The 19,590-nt window shown below is 40.6% G+C and overlaps 1 protein-coding gene across 1 annotated transcript; it reads right to left on the reverse strand.

Annotated features, from left to right (window-relative positions):
• Positions 1-2,006: 2,006 nt before the first annotated feature.
• Positions 2,007-17,172, reverse strand: ATP4B (ATPase H+/K+ transporting subunit beta). Its single transcript, XM_088456839.1, has 7 exons — positions 17,061-17,172; positions 15,368-15,496; positions 14,044-14,157; positions 11,257-11,459; positions 3,101-3,157; positions 2,256-2,345; positions 2,007-2,168 (listed from the first exon to the last, which is right to left on the reverse strand). The coding sequence occupies exons 1-7, from the start codon at positions 17,170-17,172 to the stop codon at positions 2,007-2,009; spliced, it is 867 nt and encodes a 288-aa protein (XP_088312965.1).
• Between the last annotated feature and the right edge of the window lie 2,418 nt (positions 17,173-19,590).

The raw sequence follows: 19,590 nt of genomic DNA on the forward strand, positions 1-19,590 counted from the left end.
TAGTTAAAGCACCTGAGACTTGTATTTCAGCTTTGATAGGAAGGGGAGGAACCATGGACAGGTAAGGGGTTTCTCAGTGAGTTCTGTACTTGTTTTGTGTTTGTGTGCTAAAACAAGTAGGGAAACACTGGTCCATAGCAACAGGGGCATCTGAACGATTTTATGTTGGAGGGAGGGGGGGGGGGGGAATATAAAACTATTCCAATTCTTCCCCATCTCTACCCTCTCTGGGGATGTGGACGATTAGGGGATCTGCTTTATAGTAATAGGCTGCACAGCCCCTGCACTGCATGGAGGTGTAATGTTCAGTCTCTTAACTTTAAACACACACCGCACCTCCTCTGTGCAATAATGCACATCCCCTGACCACCCGTGGCCACTGCTCACTGGCACCTTTCAAATGCTTGGGGAGGAGCCGCCCCCCACCCCCTCGTTCCGACACCTATGCATAGCAAGTAGGTACTTACTGTACATCACCTGTCTTTTACTAATTTACAGACTCAGGCTACTGAGCTTATGTTTACATTTTAGTGGCAATAAACTGATGAAGAAAAGGAACAGTTAAAAAAAAAAACCTCTTTACCTCTAAAAAAGAAAAAATGTAAAAGTTGTGACTCCTTATATATAATGTTATTCACACAAGGTAACTGTGAAATATACAATTTAAACAATTATGTTTAAACATCAATTTATATAATACAGTTTTGATGCCAGAGTCCTTTAAGAGTTTCCATCTACATGTATATATCATATCACAATTTGAAGACTGATCACAAGAGCTTGCAGAATCTGTAACACAATTCACTTTGCTCAACTAATGTCTTTATAATAATGCCAAATGCTTAGGTTTGTAAATTTCATATACATTTCTCTAAAATATCTTTAATTGAATTTGACAGTGGATTAATAGTGAGGTTTGATGATATACAACCAACAGCAAAATTGTGTTGACTTGCTAAGAAGTGTGGGAGCTTACCTTTAAATATGTGCAACTACAGAACTTTCTATGAATCACTGAACCTATCTAACTAGGGTGTACACTATTGTGTTAAATGTAGGATCCACAGTACAATCTGAGACTGGATAGAGCACTGAAGTAAATATGAAATGGTTTAAGTGCCATTGGAATTGTCAATCTTACCATGTATTAATATTTCACTTTCACATGTATCAGTGCAATTCTAAATTATAAACATGGATGACATTTTTGATGTACGGTGAGTCCACCTCCTGACTGCTGGTGAGTGACAGAACATTTCTTCCAGGGGATAATTCTGTGGATTAGGAGAATACTTTTGTCATTTCATTTCTCTTTACATGCGTAAATAAAAACTATACTGTACAGTATATTGCATTGATTTTATTTGAAAATGTATAGCTGAATTTAGGGTATTGCCTTATCTCATTCTATACTGGTTGAAAGGATTAAAATGTATTTAGTCACCATTTAACACAATAGTGTATAACAGGTAAGATTTCAAGGTCTTTACATGCAGAATCTGCCCCAGCTCTAGGCCTGCATGTTCCATTAGTAGTTCTGCAGTGACTGGATCTTATGGGCACCCTTCTCTACAGTGTCTGCCACCCCTATTTACCTCTTAATCCCTCATATTCACCTATGCGGCAAGGTCTTTTCTCATTGTCCTATTTTTAACCAACACAAAAACTCCTACCATATTCCTGGCATGAAGTTAGCTTCTTACCCACAGCTTGATAAGTGCAACTAACGTACCGTGTCTTGATCAAAACCAACTGATTTCATGCATACATAAACAGACAATTAACACATTAACTTTGCTGTAGAGTACGTTATTCTTATCAGTGTATGCAGACTGGAATTCACCGTGAATATACCGATGATTAACTTGTCACCTTGGAGTAAGTCTCATTATCTTTCAAAGTCACAATTTGCAAACACTGGTATTTGATTTTCAGCCCACTTTAATGTTGGTGTACCTTTCATATGAAATATGTATTCATACCTTCCATTTCTGCCACAGTCTCATTTAACTTTCTATTTTAAGCCTGAATGTCACTTTTCCTTCATAGGGATCGTGAGGGTTGTCATTGATGATTTTTTGTCCAATAACTTTACACACTATTTCAATTTCCTTGTTATGTTTAACGCCATGAAATTTCACTGCCACTAGAGGATTGGTGTAGTTTGGCTGGAAAGGTAAAACAAGTGTATTTAATTAATTTGATAAATATATTAATACAACTGTTTAACTGGATGTGACTGTAAAGTGTGATACCTGTGCTTTTCTTCCATAGTACGGGAAGTACTGTAAGCCAAAGGTCCCGTCAGATGGAAAATATTCAACATTTCCAAGATCATCATCATTCTGTGTTGTATCAGAAAAGTGATGATTAATAATCTTTATGAATATACTTTTTTTTGCATTGTAATATTCTGTTTTTTTCCTTCTGTTTGATATACAGAAATTAGGCTTGAAATTTAAAATAGGCTTGTAGACAACAGTCTTCATCTCAGGAATAGGAAATAAGAATTATAGTATACTTGGGACAGGCTATTACGGCTAACATATAGTTAAGTGACCAAAAACGTGTATGTTGTCCAAAACAGCTAAATTCTATCCCATGCTGAATAAGTGCTCTACAAAGTCACATTTATTTAAATGAGAAAAACAATCTACTTTTTGTTAGATTTTTTCCCTATAAGCTACATCTCCCTAGTTCCAGCAGAAAGAACAGCATTGGTTCTTGCTCTGCAATTCCCAAAGACTCGGCTCTGCTGGTTTTTGAAACTTGCAGATCAGAGTCAAGTGCAGTCAAGGTACCCATTGTATGTCTGATACAGCTTGTCCACTCTCTCCAGGACCTTATGGCTGGAAAGTACAGCAAGCGCACATGCGGCTTGTTTTACTTCAAAATGATGCAATACTCCTCTATAGTAAGTTCTTATACAATGGTTATCTAACTTCTATGTGGTGTCCAGATGGAGATTTCCAGTTTAAACTCATATATTCTTATACTGTTAGGAAAATAAAATGCAGAACCCCACAGACTTATACATAACTTTCAGTACATGAGACAAAATGGGAGTTTCTATTTATTTAAGGATAAAGTACAAGCAAACCTTTGAGGTGCACTGTAAATATGGAGCTGTCTTGTTGCCAGGCACAAAATGTATTATCTGAAATTAAAGAGAACAGGTTATACAGATTAATGATAGTTTAATATATTTAATTGTTTTACTTTTCAAACTTATACCTGGGACACAATGTTCTGCTTTTATTTTTTCAAAATGTAATGAAAAAAATACATTTAGTATTAAATATTACTGACATGCAATTTAGACATAAGTGGGAAACTAGTAGAAGATTGTGATACAGTTGAATTTCCATATTTAGAGATGTGCACTTTATATCACAACTGAGTCACATCCAATTCTGGATAAGTTTAAAGAGGCATTATTGACTAATTCTACCCCTTTCAGACAGAAAAACAAATTACCAGGTCAAACATTTCAACCCAGTAATTTGCTGATCGACACAGCTCATTTTTCTGTCTGAAAGGGTCAACCCGGGTCGAAAATCGCGGGTCTTTGACCAGGAATTTACCAGGGTCGGAGACACTGGAATTTCGACCCAGGTTGACCCTTTCAGACAGAAGAAATACCGTGTTAATCAGCAAATTACCTGGTTGAAATGTTTGACCTGGTAATTTGCTCTTCTGTCTGAAGGGGAGTACAGGCAGGGACTGACAAAACAACCCGGCATGCAAAAGCCGGGATTTCGGCATTTCCTGTCTGAAAGTGGTATTAGTCATACAACAAAGCAAAATGATTTATATTGCAGATTCTGTTAATAAACGTACTTTAATTTAAACGTGTATAGCAATATTTTAATTAAAATAAAAAGCATATAGTCACAAGCAGTGGCGGGCTGGGCCGCCGGGGGTCAGGGTGCCATCTGCCCCCCAGGCCGGCACAATTTTAGTATTCCCGAGCCGCCAGGCTCCAGCAGGCAGTGGATGCTCATGCTCCCCCTGCCTAGCTAGAGAGAAGATTGGGTTCACCAGCGCTGGGCCGGTCCCATGTCCCCCTATGCCGGACCGGCCCACACTACCTACCCGGCCGTATGTCGCCGCAGCTACCCTGAGCGGAGCTCCGATCGGGTATCAGAGTCCTGGCTCCAGGCTTCCCTATACTAAAATGGCCGTGGGAGGGCTGCCGCGCATGCTCAGCCACAGCAGCTCCTCCCATGGGCCTTTGCGGAGCTCGTGAGCCACAAATCACGGCTCCGCCCCCATCCATGTCCGGTGGACTCCAGCAGCAACACCAGGGCGTCCATGTGCAGCAAACAGGTAAGGGCAGTGGCACTTGAGTGTGTCACTGTCACACATTTATTTTATATAATGGCAATGGGCTGCATACCCCCCTCCCCCGATTTCCCACACCCACCCACTCCAAGTCCTTTTAAGTGGTACAGTCTCTCAGGCCAGGTAAGTAACTGTCATTGTAATTTTTTTTTATCATATATATATATATGTGTGTGTGTGTGTGTGTGTGTATATATGTATGCATAGAAATATATATATATATATATATATATATATGTGTGTGTGTGTGTATATATATTGGGGGAGATGTACGAAGCCCAGAAGCGGTATCAGCGCACGTTATGTGTGCTGATGCCGCTTCTCCCCGACGTATGATCGGGGGTCTGGGCAGTAAATGACAGGGGCGCTATGCGCCCCTGTCATTATCGGCGCTGCTATCTACAAGATAGCAGCGCCGACGGCAGGGCTATGTATGACGGTCATAACGTACGACCGTTCGGCCGGCTGTAGCTGTCGTTATCGACAGCTACAACCTGGTGCTGCCCTATCTCCACAGCAGGGACAGCGCTGTCCCTGCTGTCTGCTCCAGGCTGCACGCGGGGATCTCGCAATACTTGCGAGATCCCGCGCATGCTCAGTGGAGCCGGCCGGGAAGAGACACAGTGCATCAGCACTAGGCTGATGCGCTGCTGTCTCTAGCGGGTAGCGCCGGAGGGGGGAGTTAATGCTCCCCCTCTCCGGCCGATGAGATGTTTATACATCTCATCGGTAGTGCTTCCTGCTTCACCTTGGTAAAGAGACGAAGCGGGAAGCGTTATAGCGGCACGGTAAGTGCGGCTATAATACATCTACCCCAATATCTATTAAGTGTATACATATGTATATGTGTGTGTGTGTGTGTGTGTGTGTATGTGTGTATATATATATATATATATATATATTTTTTTTTTCTATTATGTATATATATGTGTGTGTGTGTGTATATATATATATATAAGTATTTCTGAAGACACTGAGTGCCACCATTCTTGCTGCGTGTGTGCATGTATATATGAATATAACAATCCAAAGTCTGCCGGCACTCACAACACCAACACAGCTGCCTCCGGTGCGCAATTGAATCAATCCACAGAAATCCAAAAGAAATTGGCACTCAGAGTAATTGAAAATGCAAATATAGAAATGTATTAAATTCGGTCTACAGCCGTTTCTGGGCCGAAGCCCCGTCTTCAGGACCACAATACAAACAAAACACATAAAATAACCACATAACCCCCCATATGTACCTTACCATCAACCGGCGCGCGCCTCCAGCTGTCCGTCAGGAACCATCCGCCGGAAGCACGTGACCGTCACACTTCCGGAAACTACAGCCGACATCGTCATGGGGACCGCAGAGTGCGTTCCACAGTCGTGAACCGGCCCCGCCCCCCAGCAGTGTCTCAGTTGCTGGATTCTATTCTGCAACCACTGGTGGGCAGACAATCTACATTCCTCAAGGATACCTCTGTTTTTACAAAAACTCGCGGACTTGAAGAATATTCCATCACACACCCTATTATGTTGTTTGGACATATGCAGTCTATATACCTCCATTCCACATGTTGGTGGCATGCTGGCCATGAAAAAGCTTTTGGGTATTAATCTGCATGAATCGTTGTTTGACCATGGTTTATTTTTGAAGCTCTTGGAGCTCACCTTATGTCGTAATTATTTCCTCCATGATGGCGGGTTCTATCTACAGCTACGAGGGTGTGCCATGGGGTCATCTGTGGCACCCTCATATGCTAATGTTTTTATGTTTGACCTTGAACAGCAGTTGTTTTTCCAGGATGAGGAGGTGTCGAATGATATTCTGTGGTACACCCGGTACATTGATGAAATTTTTCTTCTGTGGACTGGGGGTACCGACAGATTTATTCATCTTATGGAGACTATCGATAGGTCTGATTCTCCTATTAAGTTCACGTTTCTGTATCACGAAAGTGAGGTGCATTTTTTAGATGTTACGGTTAAGTTCATTAATGGGGGTTTTCAAACAGATGTCTTTCATAAACCAACAGATAGAAACACTTTTCTATTAGCCTCTAGCCATCACCCAGAACCCCTGAAACAGGGTCTACCTTTGTCCCAGATGATGAGGATAGCTCGCATCACGAGTGATTCGAGTAAGGTTGCTGGGGAGTTGGATGTACTTATTGACAAGTTCATTAATAGAGGTTATAATCCCCAAACTTTAAGAGAACAAAAAATCAAAGTAATGGCTATGTCACGCAATGATCTATTGTGTCCCAAGGCTAGGGACTCATCTAAAATAATACCTTGGACTAGAGAGTTTTCTACTGCCAGTCCTATCATTAGGAGAGCCACGCAGGCGTTATGGCCAGTGGTCCCATCGGATAGGGATCTTCCTATCTTCAGAAATAGTAGACCCATAGCTGCATTGCGACGAGGTAGAAATTTGAGAGATAGACTTGTTAAAACAGACATCACGGGTAAAGCTGTCCCTGTGACAGTGAATACACAGAGAAAACAGCCAGGATGTTACAGGTGCAGTAATTGCACAACATGTTCTTTTTTGCATACATGTCAATCTTTCAAACACCCACATATGAACAAAATTTTTGACATAAGATATGTGTTGACTTGTTCTACTGGTCATCTTGTATACATTGTTATCTGTCCATGCAAGCTATATTACGTGGGGCAGACTACACGTAAATTCTCAGAGCGTATGGCAGCGCATAGGTCCGCCATCAGGCTGTCATTACAAGGGAGGCTTATTGATCAGCCAGTTGCTCGACACTTCAAAGAGGTCGGGCACACGCTGGCATCACTTAGATACTTTATGATTGACCATGTGCCCGTCACTCTGAGACGGGGTGATAGGGCTAAGCAGTTACTTATCAAGGAATCCAAGTGGATTTTAAGACTTAATACCATTGCCCCACATGGCTTAAATGAAAAAATTAATTGGAAAAGCCTCATATGACTGATTTGGTATTGTGATGGTGATCTTTTATTTTCACTTTGTATTGCTATGTTTGCGATTGGGATTCTGGAGTGTGGGATTATGGATTGTGGGGGTCCTAACGGGGTACGTGCTTATTTGCTCGGTTTTTATGATGTTTGTCATTTTTTGTTAATGTTTATGTAATGTTGTTGGGCTTGTGATGTACATACACCAATCGGTGGGTGTCTTGCTGTGTCTTTAGGTGCTGGGGGGCGGGGCCGGTTCACGACTGTGGAACGCAGGCTCTCTGGTCTGTGGAACGCACTCTGCGGTCCCCATGACGCTGTCGGCTGTAGTTTCCGGAAGTGTGACGGTCACGTGCTTCCGGCGGATGGTTCCTGACGGACGGCTGGAGGCGCGCGCCGGTTGATGGTAAGGTACATATGGGGGGTTATGTGGTTATTTTATGTGTGTTGTTTGTATTGTGGTCCTGAAGACGAGGCTTCGGCCCAGAAACGGCTGTAGACCGAATTTAATACATTTCTATATTTGTATTTTCAATTACTCTGAGTGCCAATTTCTTTTGGATTTCTATATATGAATATATATATATATACACATACATACACACACACAGCAAGAAGGAATGGCGGCACTCAGCATCCTCAGAAATACTCAAATTTTTTCTGACGCCGCCATTCTTTCCTGCTGTGTGTGTGTGCGCGCATGTATGTATGTATGTATGTATAGATAGATATATATCTATGTACACTGTATTTTTTTATTTTTTTACACTAACTCATACATGAGCTAGATAGAGGATACAGTCAGTTTGCCAGCAGACGGGATGCCAACTGATAAATCCCAGTGTCGAAATCCCGACCTGGAACTAAACATAGGCATCGAAATTCCAACGCCAGTTTAGATACCGACGCTGGAATCCTGTAGGTATAGCAGGGCGCCTTAGCTGTAAGTCGCGGGCAGGGAGGGTTAGGTTTAGAAACCACGGTGGGGGGGATAAGCACCACTTGGGGGGTTAGGGTTAGGCATTAGGGGGGACAGTAAGGTTTAGGCATCAGGGAGGGAGGAGAAGGGGGAGGGTTAGGATACCGACCGACAGGTGACGATATACTAACCCTGTCAGGATTCCGGCGTCTGGATTCTGACCGCCGGGATCCCGAGGAAGGGGGGGGTTGGGGGCCCCAGAGATATCAGTGTACCAGGCCCCATGGTTTCTGTTGCCAGCCCTGTGCATACTGTATGTATTATAAATACTGCTGGGGTCCTATGTGTTTACTAATTATATAAAATGTCATGCATTTATGTTACACTTGCACATGTATTTATTTAGGTGACATGTACATGTGAATGTCACCTAAACAATTACTACACACGCAAGTGCAACGTAAGTGCCACTGCCAGCATATTTTATATTAGTAACAAACACATAGGACACTTCACTATATTATATATTGCAGGGGTCCTCCTATACTATATGTAATTATTTAGGCAATGGAATGATATATAGTGTAGGTGTCTTATGTTTTTGTTACTTATCTATCATGCACATTGATATTTATGTAGGTTGTACTTGCATATGTGCATGTCACCTAAATAATTACTACATTTTCCCCTACATAAATGTCAATGTGCATGATACATAAGTAACAAACACACGGGACAGCTGCAATATATTTCATCCCATCCCATAAATAGCTATCACATATAGGATAGGACCCCTGCTAAAAAAAAACAACAATATTTTCTGTTCTGCAGCGCCGCCACATTACGCAAACCACACCCCCAACATTATTGTCACGCCCATTTTAAAATTGCATTAGCTGGTAGAAAAGCTGGGCCACTTGCCATTGTTTGCCCCCCAGGCTGAAAGTTGCCAGCCAGCCCCTGTTCACAAGGATAAGGAACAATGGGCTTTGCTTAACAATTTAACGTTATCACTCTGTTTATGTAGCCTACTGATCATGTCCCAAAAGTATGGAAAAAGTTGTTAGGCAGGGCAGGTGGATTTGTTGATCTTGGTACATATGAATTATACAAGAAAGCACTCTCGTCTTCTTTAATCTAATCCAATTGTGTCCAAACAAAATATGATGCTAGTCACACAAAATTCTTACAATTAATACCATTAAAAAAAAAAAAAAAATTAAATAATAATTGGAATATTATAATATACTATCTTGTTCTTCTCTTGTGCAGTCAGTCTGAATCTGCCATTTATTTCATCTCCTGTGTAGAGTGCTCAGTCCTGGGAGACTGTCTCTTTCCTGTCAGGCAACAGAACGGAATCGGTATAAAATAGACAGTCGGGATCCTGGCGGTTAGAATTCTGACGCCGGGATCCCGACTGTTAACATACCGACACTTGTTGGTCGGTATGCTAACCCTCCCCCTACCCAAACCCTCCTTTTCCAGGTCCTTAACCCAAACCTCCCCCTCCCCGCACCCTAAACCTAACCCTCCCCACTTAGTGCCAAACCCTAACCCTCCCCCTAGTGCCTAACCCTAATCATCCCCCCCAACCCCGTTACCTTGGCATCCTGGGGCGCATACCAACAGAACATGGTACTTGCATACATTAACTTTATTCACTGAGTATGATATCTTCAACTTGCTACTGAGTCCCATTATGCTGCCACGTTTCTGTCACTAATACAACTGTTTATCGCTCCTTGGAAGGAGTAGCATCATTACAAAGCAGTTAATCCTGCTGTAGCTTTGCGGATTCACCATGATCTGCATATAATTGTGTAGAACATTTTCCCTGTTATGGTAGCCATTGTAACATAAAACCACAGGGCTGTGAGCTTGGGGAAGCACCAATTCTGGGGAGGAGAGCAATAGCAACGAGGGTAGGACCACTTCCCATTGGATATAGTTTGTAAAAGATAAGCAATAAGGGGGGCTAATTCTTGGGGACAAGTTCAGGTCCAAAGCGAGGACTTGGTACTTAGTGCCTGCCTTCTTAGCACTCCTGCAAAAAACTTGCTCTGTACTATTAAATAAGATGTTTACAAATACTGCAAATACAATGTAATGGTATTTAAAATGTACTTCTGGGCCTCTTGCGCTGTGCCATCAGTTCATAAATGACCTCTTCCAAATATGTACAGAAAACAATATGGTGGCTGTCATTGTTATCAGAAGCAAATACACAATGATAATGTAAATCTATTATTTATATATATCTTATATATAAAATTATTTGGTCGGTTTGTTTGTCCGTCCAATTATGCATGCGGAACACCCCTGCACCGATTGGGATGAATCTAATGCGAGATGGTCCAGTTGGATCCTGGCCAGGTTTTGGGGGGGGGAGTTAGGGTCCTGGTTGGATCTCCCGTTGGTGTACGCTGGGCAGAATGTTGACCCATGGAGCCTGTTCTGAGCCTTCCACTGGATGGATTTAGATGAAAACTTCACAGAGCGGTAACATTGGATCCCAGAAGACATACTATGGGGTTGAGGTCCCGGTCAGACCTTCCATTGGTGTACACTGGGCAGTACTTTGACCTGAGGATACTGGGCAGAACTTTACCCTGGGGAGCTTGTTCTGGGCCTTCAAATGGATGGATTTGGATGAAACTTCAGAGGAGTGGCTATTAGTCTGGGATGCCTAATGAAGTGGTTTGGGTCCCGGTCGGACTTTACAGTGGACTGCGCCAGCAAGAATTTTGACCAAGGAAGCCTGTTCTGGATCTTCCACTGGATGGATTTAGACAATATCACATAATTTGGATGAAAACTTCACAGAGTGGTAACATTGGATCCCAGAAGACATACTACGGGTTTGAGGTCCCGTTTTTCCCTACTGTTGGTGTACATTGGGAAGAGCTTTGACCCAGGGAGCCTATTCTGGGCTTTCCACTGGATGGATTTGGACAATATCACATCATAAAACTTAATAACTTTAAGATTTAAACCTATAATATTTAGTCTTTACATAATACAATGATACATTTTTGTCCTGAAAATCTTACCCTGTTGATTTTTATGAAAACACAGGGTTGTCCTGATGCAAATCCAAATGTAGGATCCTTATCATGGGCACAATCTCCGAGCATGTCGGTATAGAATTGACAGGCATACTTTGTGCGTCCAGGACCTCTCAATAGAGTTTCTACATTAGTGCCGTTGATACAGTTTTTGTTCATCATTTCATTCTGCTTTGTTTTGTTGTATACTGTAATTTAATTAGAGAGAAAAGTGTTTAGAAACTTGGTTCACCAATATTGATACAGTAATATAGCAGATATTTCTAAAGCATTAAAATAGGGGAGAGTGAGCAGTAGCAGTCTGGAGCATAACTTATTGCTGGGCATTGAACTGCGCCGAGCAGCAGGATGGTGTATGCCCCACTAGCCCCAGTGGTTAGTGGCACTGTCTCCCTTAGTAATGGTTTTGGTGGTGGTGGTATAGGGTACTTCTTGTTTTACAAATGAAGGCTGGCATTACAAGAAATTCGGCTATGGGGTTTACTATTTTTTGCTAATGCTTTTTCGGATGAATCACATTGTTGATAATATGATAAATGGCAGGTCTGTAAACTATGGACTCAAACGCAGTGATGACATGTATTAAATTTGTGTTTAAATTATGCAGCTAAATATATTTAGGTGGTGTACGGATTAACATGTAAGATAAATGGCTGTAAATATTGGGCCTGATTCATACAGTAGTTGTACGCTATTGCAATCACAGCTGCAATTTTGCAAGCTGCGTATATGAGAAAGTGTGCAAGAGTCACAGCCGGCCCCAACAGCATAGAGACACCCACCAGAGCCATCGCAAAAGCATAGCAGCTGCGCACACAATCGCAGTGCATTTGCAGATCCTTTGATAATCAGCCGCTCTGAGTCTATGACCACGCAACATGTCTACCTGAACTGAGACGCCGGAGCCACGTATGTGTGCAGGTTAACAGACTTAGTCACTACACGCCTGCGCCCCCCCCCCCCAATTATTACCCTTAAATGGTGCCTGTCTGTCAATCATCCTACGTGGAGGTAAGTGCTGTGTGTGAGGTTGCAGATGTGTTTTGGCGCACGCGCAGTGCGATGCATACACATGCTTAGTTTACAGATAGTCGCTCATTTGCAGAAATATCGGCATAGCGTACAGCTCTGAATCAGGACCATTGTTTGAACTGAACTTGCTTTATTTTAGCAGGCTAATAAAGTATAAAAGTATAAAAGCTGATCAGAGCAAATGATAAAAAAATAGACTGATTATCCTGTATAGATGAACAAATCCAGTATATCCACTAGAATTTGTATGTTAATTCTTGATCTTATGGGGTTTATTCAATATCTGGCCAATTATGTTGAACAAGGGCACATTGTGGCCTGCTTAATTTTATTCAGATTTGTGGAAAAAAATTTTTTATTAAAGTTTTCACAAAAACAGTCAATCCCACAAGCCTGAATAAGCATACATAACAAAATATTCCAGTGAGCTATCTAGCAGCAAGAATGTGATCAAAAGATTTATTTTAGTGTTAAAATTATGATAATTGCTGTACCTGGGTGAAGGAGGAAGACATAGAGGGAAGGGAATGTTAGTATGGGGGAGAGTGTCGTAAAAGTAACTCCTTGATGTCCAGGATGACAAAAAGAGTCAATGCTATCGGATAGCCTTGTAGTGGGAGACTGGGTGTGACCAAAACTTGTTGGGGCAGCCATAAATACTGGTGATGTATTCCAGTTGGTATGTGTTCCAAATAAAATTGCACAGGCTGGTAGACAACAGAGGCTCTGTGTTTTCCCAGTTATAGCACAGTTAGCTGCATGTAGAATGTGCTTAATCGCCAGCTGCATATGTCTTTCTATATAAGGAATGTATCTTGGTAAGAGGGGCAGTGAGAGGCATCGTGGCAGAGTGATGCCAGTAATAGGTAGGACAACTAAATTTTGGGGCAATGGCACCAACTGTAGATTATGGTGCCCTACTCCCTGCAATCCCTCCAGCATCTACCAGAGGCCTGAGGGACTATAGCTTGTAGACAGGAACCATCTATACATGCATTTGTAGGTCTTTTCCTTGATTTTCATACAAATGGAAGCTTTAGTAAAATTTTTCCTAATCTCTGCCCACTCCTCTGTCTGCCTGGGTCCTACTCCTAGATCAGCTTATGAGGCTCTTTCCTGGGTGCCCTTGGAATATCGAGAGAGTCAATCAAAGCAATAAAAAAGTTTCTAATTGGGAGCACTCTGGCCTATGTTGAGTGCCTGAGATGTAAGAGTGCAATTGTCCTAGCTGTAGGTATTGGTAGAAACACTTGGAGTGGGAGGGGGAGTTCCAAGTCCATCATGAAGGTCAGAGTACTCAGGAAATGTTTGGAGAGGGTTGAGATCGTGTAGTACTGTTCCTAGTCTGGGGTTTGAAGGGTGTGGGATCAATACCTGGAGGAAAGACCTTGTTATTTAATGAGAGGTAGATTCTGAAGCAGACCAAGCATTCTGGAACAATAGTCCAACATCGTAAGTGAGAACCCAAGCATAGGTGGGAGATGAGCAGATGGGGGATTGTGTTCAAGAGTAATCCAAAATAGAGAGCAAGGTGAAAGTTGATTGAATCACATTCCAAGTTTATTGATAATCTATGGTGCATGTCTGCATGTTCCAAAACTCCCTTATGAGCCCTCCCATCTGCCTTGGATTTGACACATTTTTTCTGGAATTCAAGATTTTTTTGCAGCTCAATTGCTTTAAATACTTCTCTACGGTACAGAGTAGTAGAACATGTAAAGAATAATACAATTGACATACCTGACAGGTATTTACACAGACTTTTCACAGTGCCCATGTATGAAGATTCAGCAGACACGTTATAAAATATCTCAATTCCCTCTTCACCATAAACATCTGGTCTGATTGTAACACCTGTAAAATACAAATAAATGTTTGTACAATGTGTGTGTGTGTGGGTATGTGTATGTATATATATATATATATATATATATATATATATATATATATATTGAGATAGATAGATATATATATATATATATATATATATATATATATATTGAGATTATATATATATATATATATATATATTGAGATTATATATATATATATATATATATATTGAGATTATATATATATATATATATATATATGTACTATATATTATATATATATATATATATATATATTATCTCTTACAGTGAAGCAGGAGATGCAAGTGGAGGTATAAGTCAGATAAAACAGATGGATTAGGTACTGTGAAGAGCCAGTATACTATTATCTATGATGCTTTCTAGGTATGGTGTTGTGGGAGTTTATTAATTGAAATGTTGCAGTTCAATAAAAAGTATTGCACACCACACAGATAAGAGGAATAAATGGTAAGACCTGCATTTGACATACAGAATTAGAGGAATTGTATCACTCAGTTGGTCAATATTGAACAGTATAAATGTTTTGTTCTGATTTTTGGTAGCAAATTGCTGATTGTCATTTGCTCCCATGTATTACCAAATTTCTTTCCAACCAACCAACTAGTTGAATGGTTGGAGGAAAGTTGGTCTGGCGTATGGCCAGCTTAACTCTGGATTTAATATGACCTTGCATGAATCATAAAGTTTGACACTTACTCAGACTGTGAGGTTAAAATAATACTTTTGTAGCTTTCACATAGGTTTTTTGGCAGACTGCCAATATCCACTTGTGACAGAACCAGTGTAATGTAAGTGTCCCCATTTTTAGTGACAGTGTGTGGCCCTGGCGAAGTCCAAACCTAGGCAAAAACCTAATCCTGGTTAAACTACACCACCATGCCAAATTTAGTGGAGCTACAGTAGGTTCAAAACTCTGGCCGTGCATAAAGTACAATCAGACAGACACAATTTCTTACTTATTATACAGATATCGGTTTTATGTTGAGCAGAGACCACTGCACTCATTAGTCTAGTGACGAGCTCTGTGGTATTGCCAATGTATAGCTGATTTCTCTATTCATCTGCCAATACGCCATTCCATAAAAGCCATCTTCGGCAGAAATGAAGTCACAATACTGTTTGAAAAGCTCAATCTCAGAATTTGCATGGCGCTGTTCTTGCAGAATACATGATTAAAGTTTTTCACTTACCCGGCGACTGCAGTAGATCTTGATAATCCGGTACGTAAGGACTCATCGTTTGCATCAGAGAGTAGATGGAAAGTGCAAAGAGCCCAATCATTATAATGTAAAACGCCACATAGTAAAGACTAATGTACACTGAAAAAGGGGACAAATATACTGTTATTTAGGATGAAGATGATGAAGCTTGTGTAGCTTCATCTACATGACTGGTATATATACTGTAGCATTTCTTTCACTATTTTCCATAACCGTTTATCTGAAGACTTTAAATATGCATTCCTGCGATTCAAGATAAATACTGTTGCTAACTTTCTTAAAAGTGGTGTAACTTTACAGTACTGTGCTATTAAAAGAAAAATATATTTTGTTTAAACTTTTTGTTAGGAAAGTCTATGGATGCACTAAGCCTTGGAGAGTGATAAAGTCCCAACCAATCAGCTCCTAACTGTCAGTTTATTACAGGCTGTGTTTGAAAAATGGAGAAGGAATAGGAGCTGATTGGTTAGTACTTTATCACTCTCCACTTTATTACTCTTCAAGGCTTAGTGCATGTCACAAATTGCAAGAATATTTAATCAGTTAAAAAAGATGATTGTTAATAAAAGGTAATTTATTTTATAATTATTTATTACTAAGTTTTTACTGTGATAAAACTCAAAGTGGGCACTTGAGCGATGTTACGATTTAGCCGATATGGCCAAATCATAACGACATATCGTGCAGTGTGTATGGACGATATGCTTTCTCCAGCGGTCGCATTCGACGTGCTGCACATCAAACCTGACGATATCGCATGTGGCCCCATTAATGTTTAGTGATCGTTCCATTCTTCATTAGTCGCTGCAGTGTGTACTGGCAATCATGCAATGTCCAGGGAGTCCCTGGACATCGTCATGATTGCCGGTCGCACCAGTGTGTCCGGGCATTATTGCCACTTTGAAGACTATGGGCCAAATGTAATAGGGTGAGAGTTTAGAAAGTGAGAGTTTCTGACACTTTTTAAACTTTGCCAATGTAATAGATTCCAAAAACACAGTAACAGAACAAAGTTGCATGTTTTTTTAGACTTAAAAAACTCACGATTTAAAATCTCATTCAGATGTTTTCCCATTTTGAAGATAAAACTCAACCAATGTGAGAGATTACTGCTAAACTCTCACATTTTCTAAACTCTCACCCTATTACATTTGGCCCTATATGTCCACGTATTTTAGAACTATTAAAAATTTATGCAGTAACCATTTGATCAAATTCACTAATATTTGTAACTGTATATAATCTATAAATTAGGATCTACTGAATATGAACATTTCAAATAATTATAGTATGAACAGGTTTGGTGGTGATTACAGTACACTCCATGTTATAAACCTTGATAAGCCTGGAAAAAAGTGCCCCATAAAAAAAATGTTGCCTATAACAGACATTATTTTGTGACAACATAATTAAATCACTGTACAATTATTATTTACATAATTTTACATTTGTATTAATATAATATAAATATTTATGTAACTTAGTACAATGCTGTTTAATATTATTAGCAGACTGTATATCTATATAGCACCTGCACACTTTGCTTTACAATTGGGAACAAATATGGAAATTAAACAAGACAAGTTATTAACAAACAGACAAAGATTTAATAATGTAATATGAGTTATAGAAAATAATAAACATAACATAATCAAACGTATACCCCATTTTCCTAAAGTCCTTCCCATCAACTCTCCTGTGTCAGGATTCCATACAAAACGGCCAAAATTTTGCATCCGCTCGCTGCATGTTCTCTTCTCATTAAACGTTGCCATTTTTGATGATCACGCTTGAACCACTGCTTACAGCACACAAATCCACCACAAAAGCGGCCCCTCACTAAACTCTCATGCTCTTATATAGAAAACTTTGAAGGGTGTTTAGATGTCAGTAAGGTCTACCATCAGATCTGCTAGTCTTCCTGCATTAGCATTGTTATCTTATTTCTGCTGATATCATGTAGAAAAGAATTTGTGGATATACTGTATATCGCATGCCCTTTAATTTCCCTGCATGCTCCATTAACTAGCATTACGCATGTTCTGCACTTGTTCAACAACCTGTAAGTTCACCTTGATTAGTTTATTTACCTTGATAAGAACCTAAGAATTCATGCAACTACACAAGAGAAACATCACACATTATATTTTATGAGAACTGGCTTAGAACACTATAGCTAATTTACACTGAAAAAAGCTATTGCAGCATATATTGTAATTTATGGTTTAAAGATTTTTTTTTTAGAACGTTTTGTGAAAGCAAACCAATTTTTTATATCAATAGTTTGCAGTGATATTTACCAATCATTCCAACCTATATTTAAAGAATGCAGGCAGATACATTCCTTACATCCATTGCTCATCTAATGGTGTTTTTCAATAAGTTACCAAATCACCCTCCAATGTTCTCCTTTGTACAATAGCGACATCTATGTAGATACTCTGAATCACTAGTGTTCTCTCATTTGTCCTTAATTTAAATAATTCTATAACATTTGTAGAACTACAGACCTGAGTTTGGAATGTGTGCTACCATGTATTTTCACCTGGTGATATTATAAGAAGCATATTCAACTAGGCACGCTGTTTACCACGTTGGGAAAATATCCAGGTTTCACGGCAGAGCTATTCAATTATTTAGCCTTTTTCCCACACCGTAAAATACTGTATCAGGGGCCTATTCATTAAACATTAAAATACTCTGGAGATAATTAGCTTTAGAACTCTCATGGAGTTCTAGCTAATTATAGGTGGAATTCATCATTCCACCTCTCCATAAGTATCTATTCCGAAAAGCTGTCATTTTTGCGATGACAGCTTTTCGGGAAATAGATACTTTTCCCTGCCTACACTACCTTATCGCATCTGGAAACAGTGCTGCGCATGCGCTGTTACATCTGTAAAACCAGCGCACGTGCAGCACTGCCTACAGATGTGTTAAGTTTCTGTACCCCCCCCTCCCCCCTCCGCTCACCTTCCCCCCCCCCCCCGACTTACCTGTCCGCGCAGCAGCCTTCAGGCTCCGTCCTGCTGGGACTTTCTTGTGCTCTGCTGGGGAGCACACATGTCCGACCAGCCTCTGGAGCCTGAGGACGGAGCAGAGCGCCGGAGGTACCCGTCGGTGGACCTGCACACGCGGATACAGGTAAGTGGATTCTGCTATTCGCCACCTCACAGTGGCGAATAGTAACTGCATCAAATTCTGAAAATTGATAATTTTCGGAATTTGATGAATACCACAATTTCCACATCCCCATACTAATGTATGGGGAGTGTGGAAATTAACGCAGGGGAACTTAACACAGGAGATATCACAGATATCTCCTTGCTAAGTCTGTTCATGAATAAAAAAATAACGTTATTTAAGGAAAATGTCCTTAAAAACGTTATTTTAGTGTTGATGAATAGGCCCCTCAGTGCGGTAACCCACTGATACCTCGTAAAATGCGTAATCTGATGGGTTTCCCCACTAGTTAATTACCAAAGATGCATTTTTGAGCTGACTTTTCCTTAAAGCTCCTGAGGCTGTAAGGAAAAGTGCGCTCTCTGGTAATTATTGCGCAGGGTGTCGGCCGCTAATTGAACTGCTCAGTGCCTACAATTAGCCCTGAGATTTCATTGGATATGACCTCAAGTGTTTATCCTTGTTAATGTATATAGATAGTAATTAAGGATAAACTGGGCCAGCTACATTCTCTCTATAGGCCACTGACAATACATTGTTTTCTCAGAAATATATGCTCTTTGCAATGTATTGTCAGTGGCCTATAGAGAGAACGTGGCTGGCCCAGTTTATCCTTAATTATGATCAACTCACCAATTCCACCTGTAATGAAATTTAGCCTGAGCTTAAATAGGCTCCTTGAACACTGTGGGGGTCACACCTTTTGAAAAAGTCACATGAGTAGTGACGAATCGTGTTAAGGATACCACACTAATTCACCGTCACACGGCAAGAGCCAAGCAGCAACAACGGTTCTATCATTTCTCAACCCGGCCAGGACTCTAACAGCCGCCAATAGAAGGACCGCTCTCCGCAAATTCGGAGGACGTTCGGATGAAGGGTCCTTAATACTATAAGGCTACAGGAGCCAGTACACGGCTTATACTAAGTCATGTACACTTGTTATTTCTACTGTGATTTCTCATTGGAAGTGAGCAATTGAACTAAGGAGTATTCTTGTGGATGGGACT

This window comes from Taudactylus pleione, unplaced genomic scaffold (genome assembly GCF_031769625.1).
Source record: "Taudactylus pleione unplaced genomic scaffold, aTauple2 ptg000041l, whole genome shotgun sequence".
NCBI lineage: Eukaryota > Metazoa > Chordata > Amphibia > Anura > Myobatrachidae > Taudactylus > Taudactylus pleione.

Excerpts from the sequence above, each read along its gene's own strand:
- ATP4B (XM_088456839.1), bottom strand. The coding sequence starts at position 17,172 with ATGGCAACGTTTAATGAGAAGAGAACATGCAGCGAGCGGATGCAAAAT. Across the intron at positions 14,158-15,367 it reads AGATCTACTGCAGTCGCCGG|GTGTTACAATCAGACCAGAT; the intron begins GTAAGTGAAAAA and ends TGTATTTTACAG. Across the intron at positions 2,169-2,255 it reads ACTATGGAAGAAAAGCACAG|CCAAACTACACCAATCCTCT; the intron begins GTATCACACTTT and ends TTACCTTTCCAG.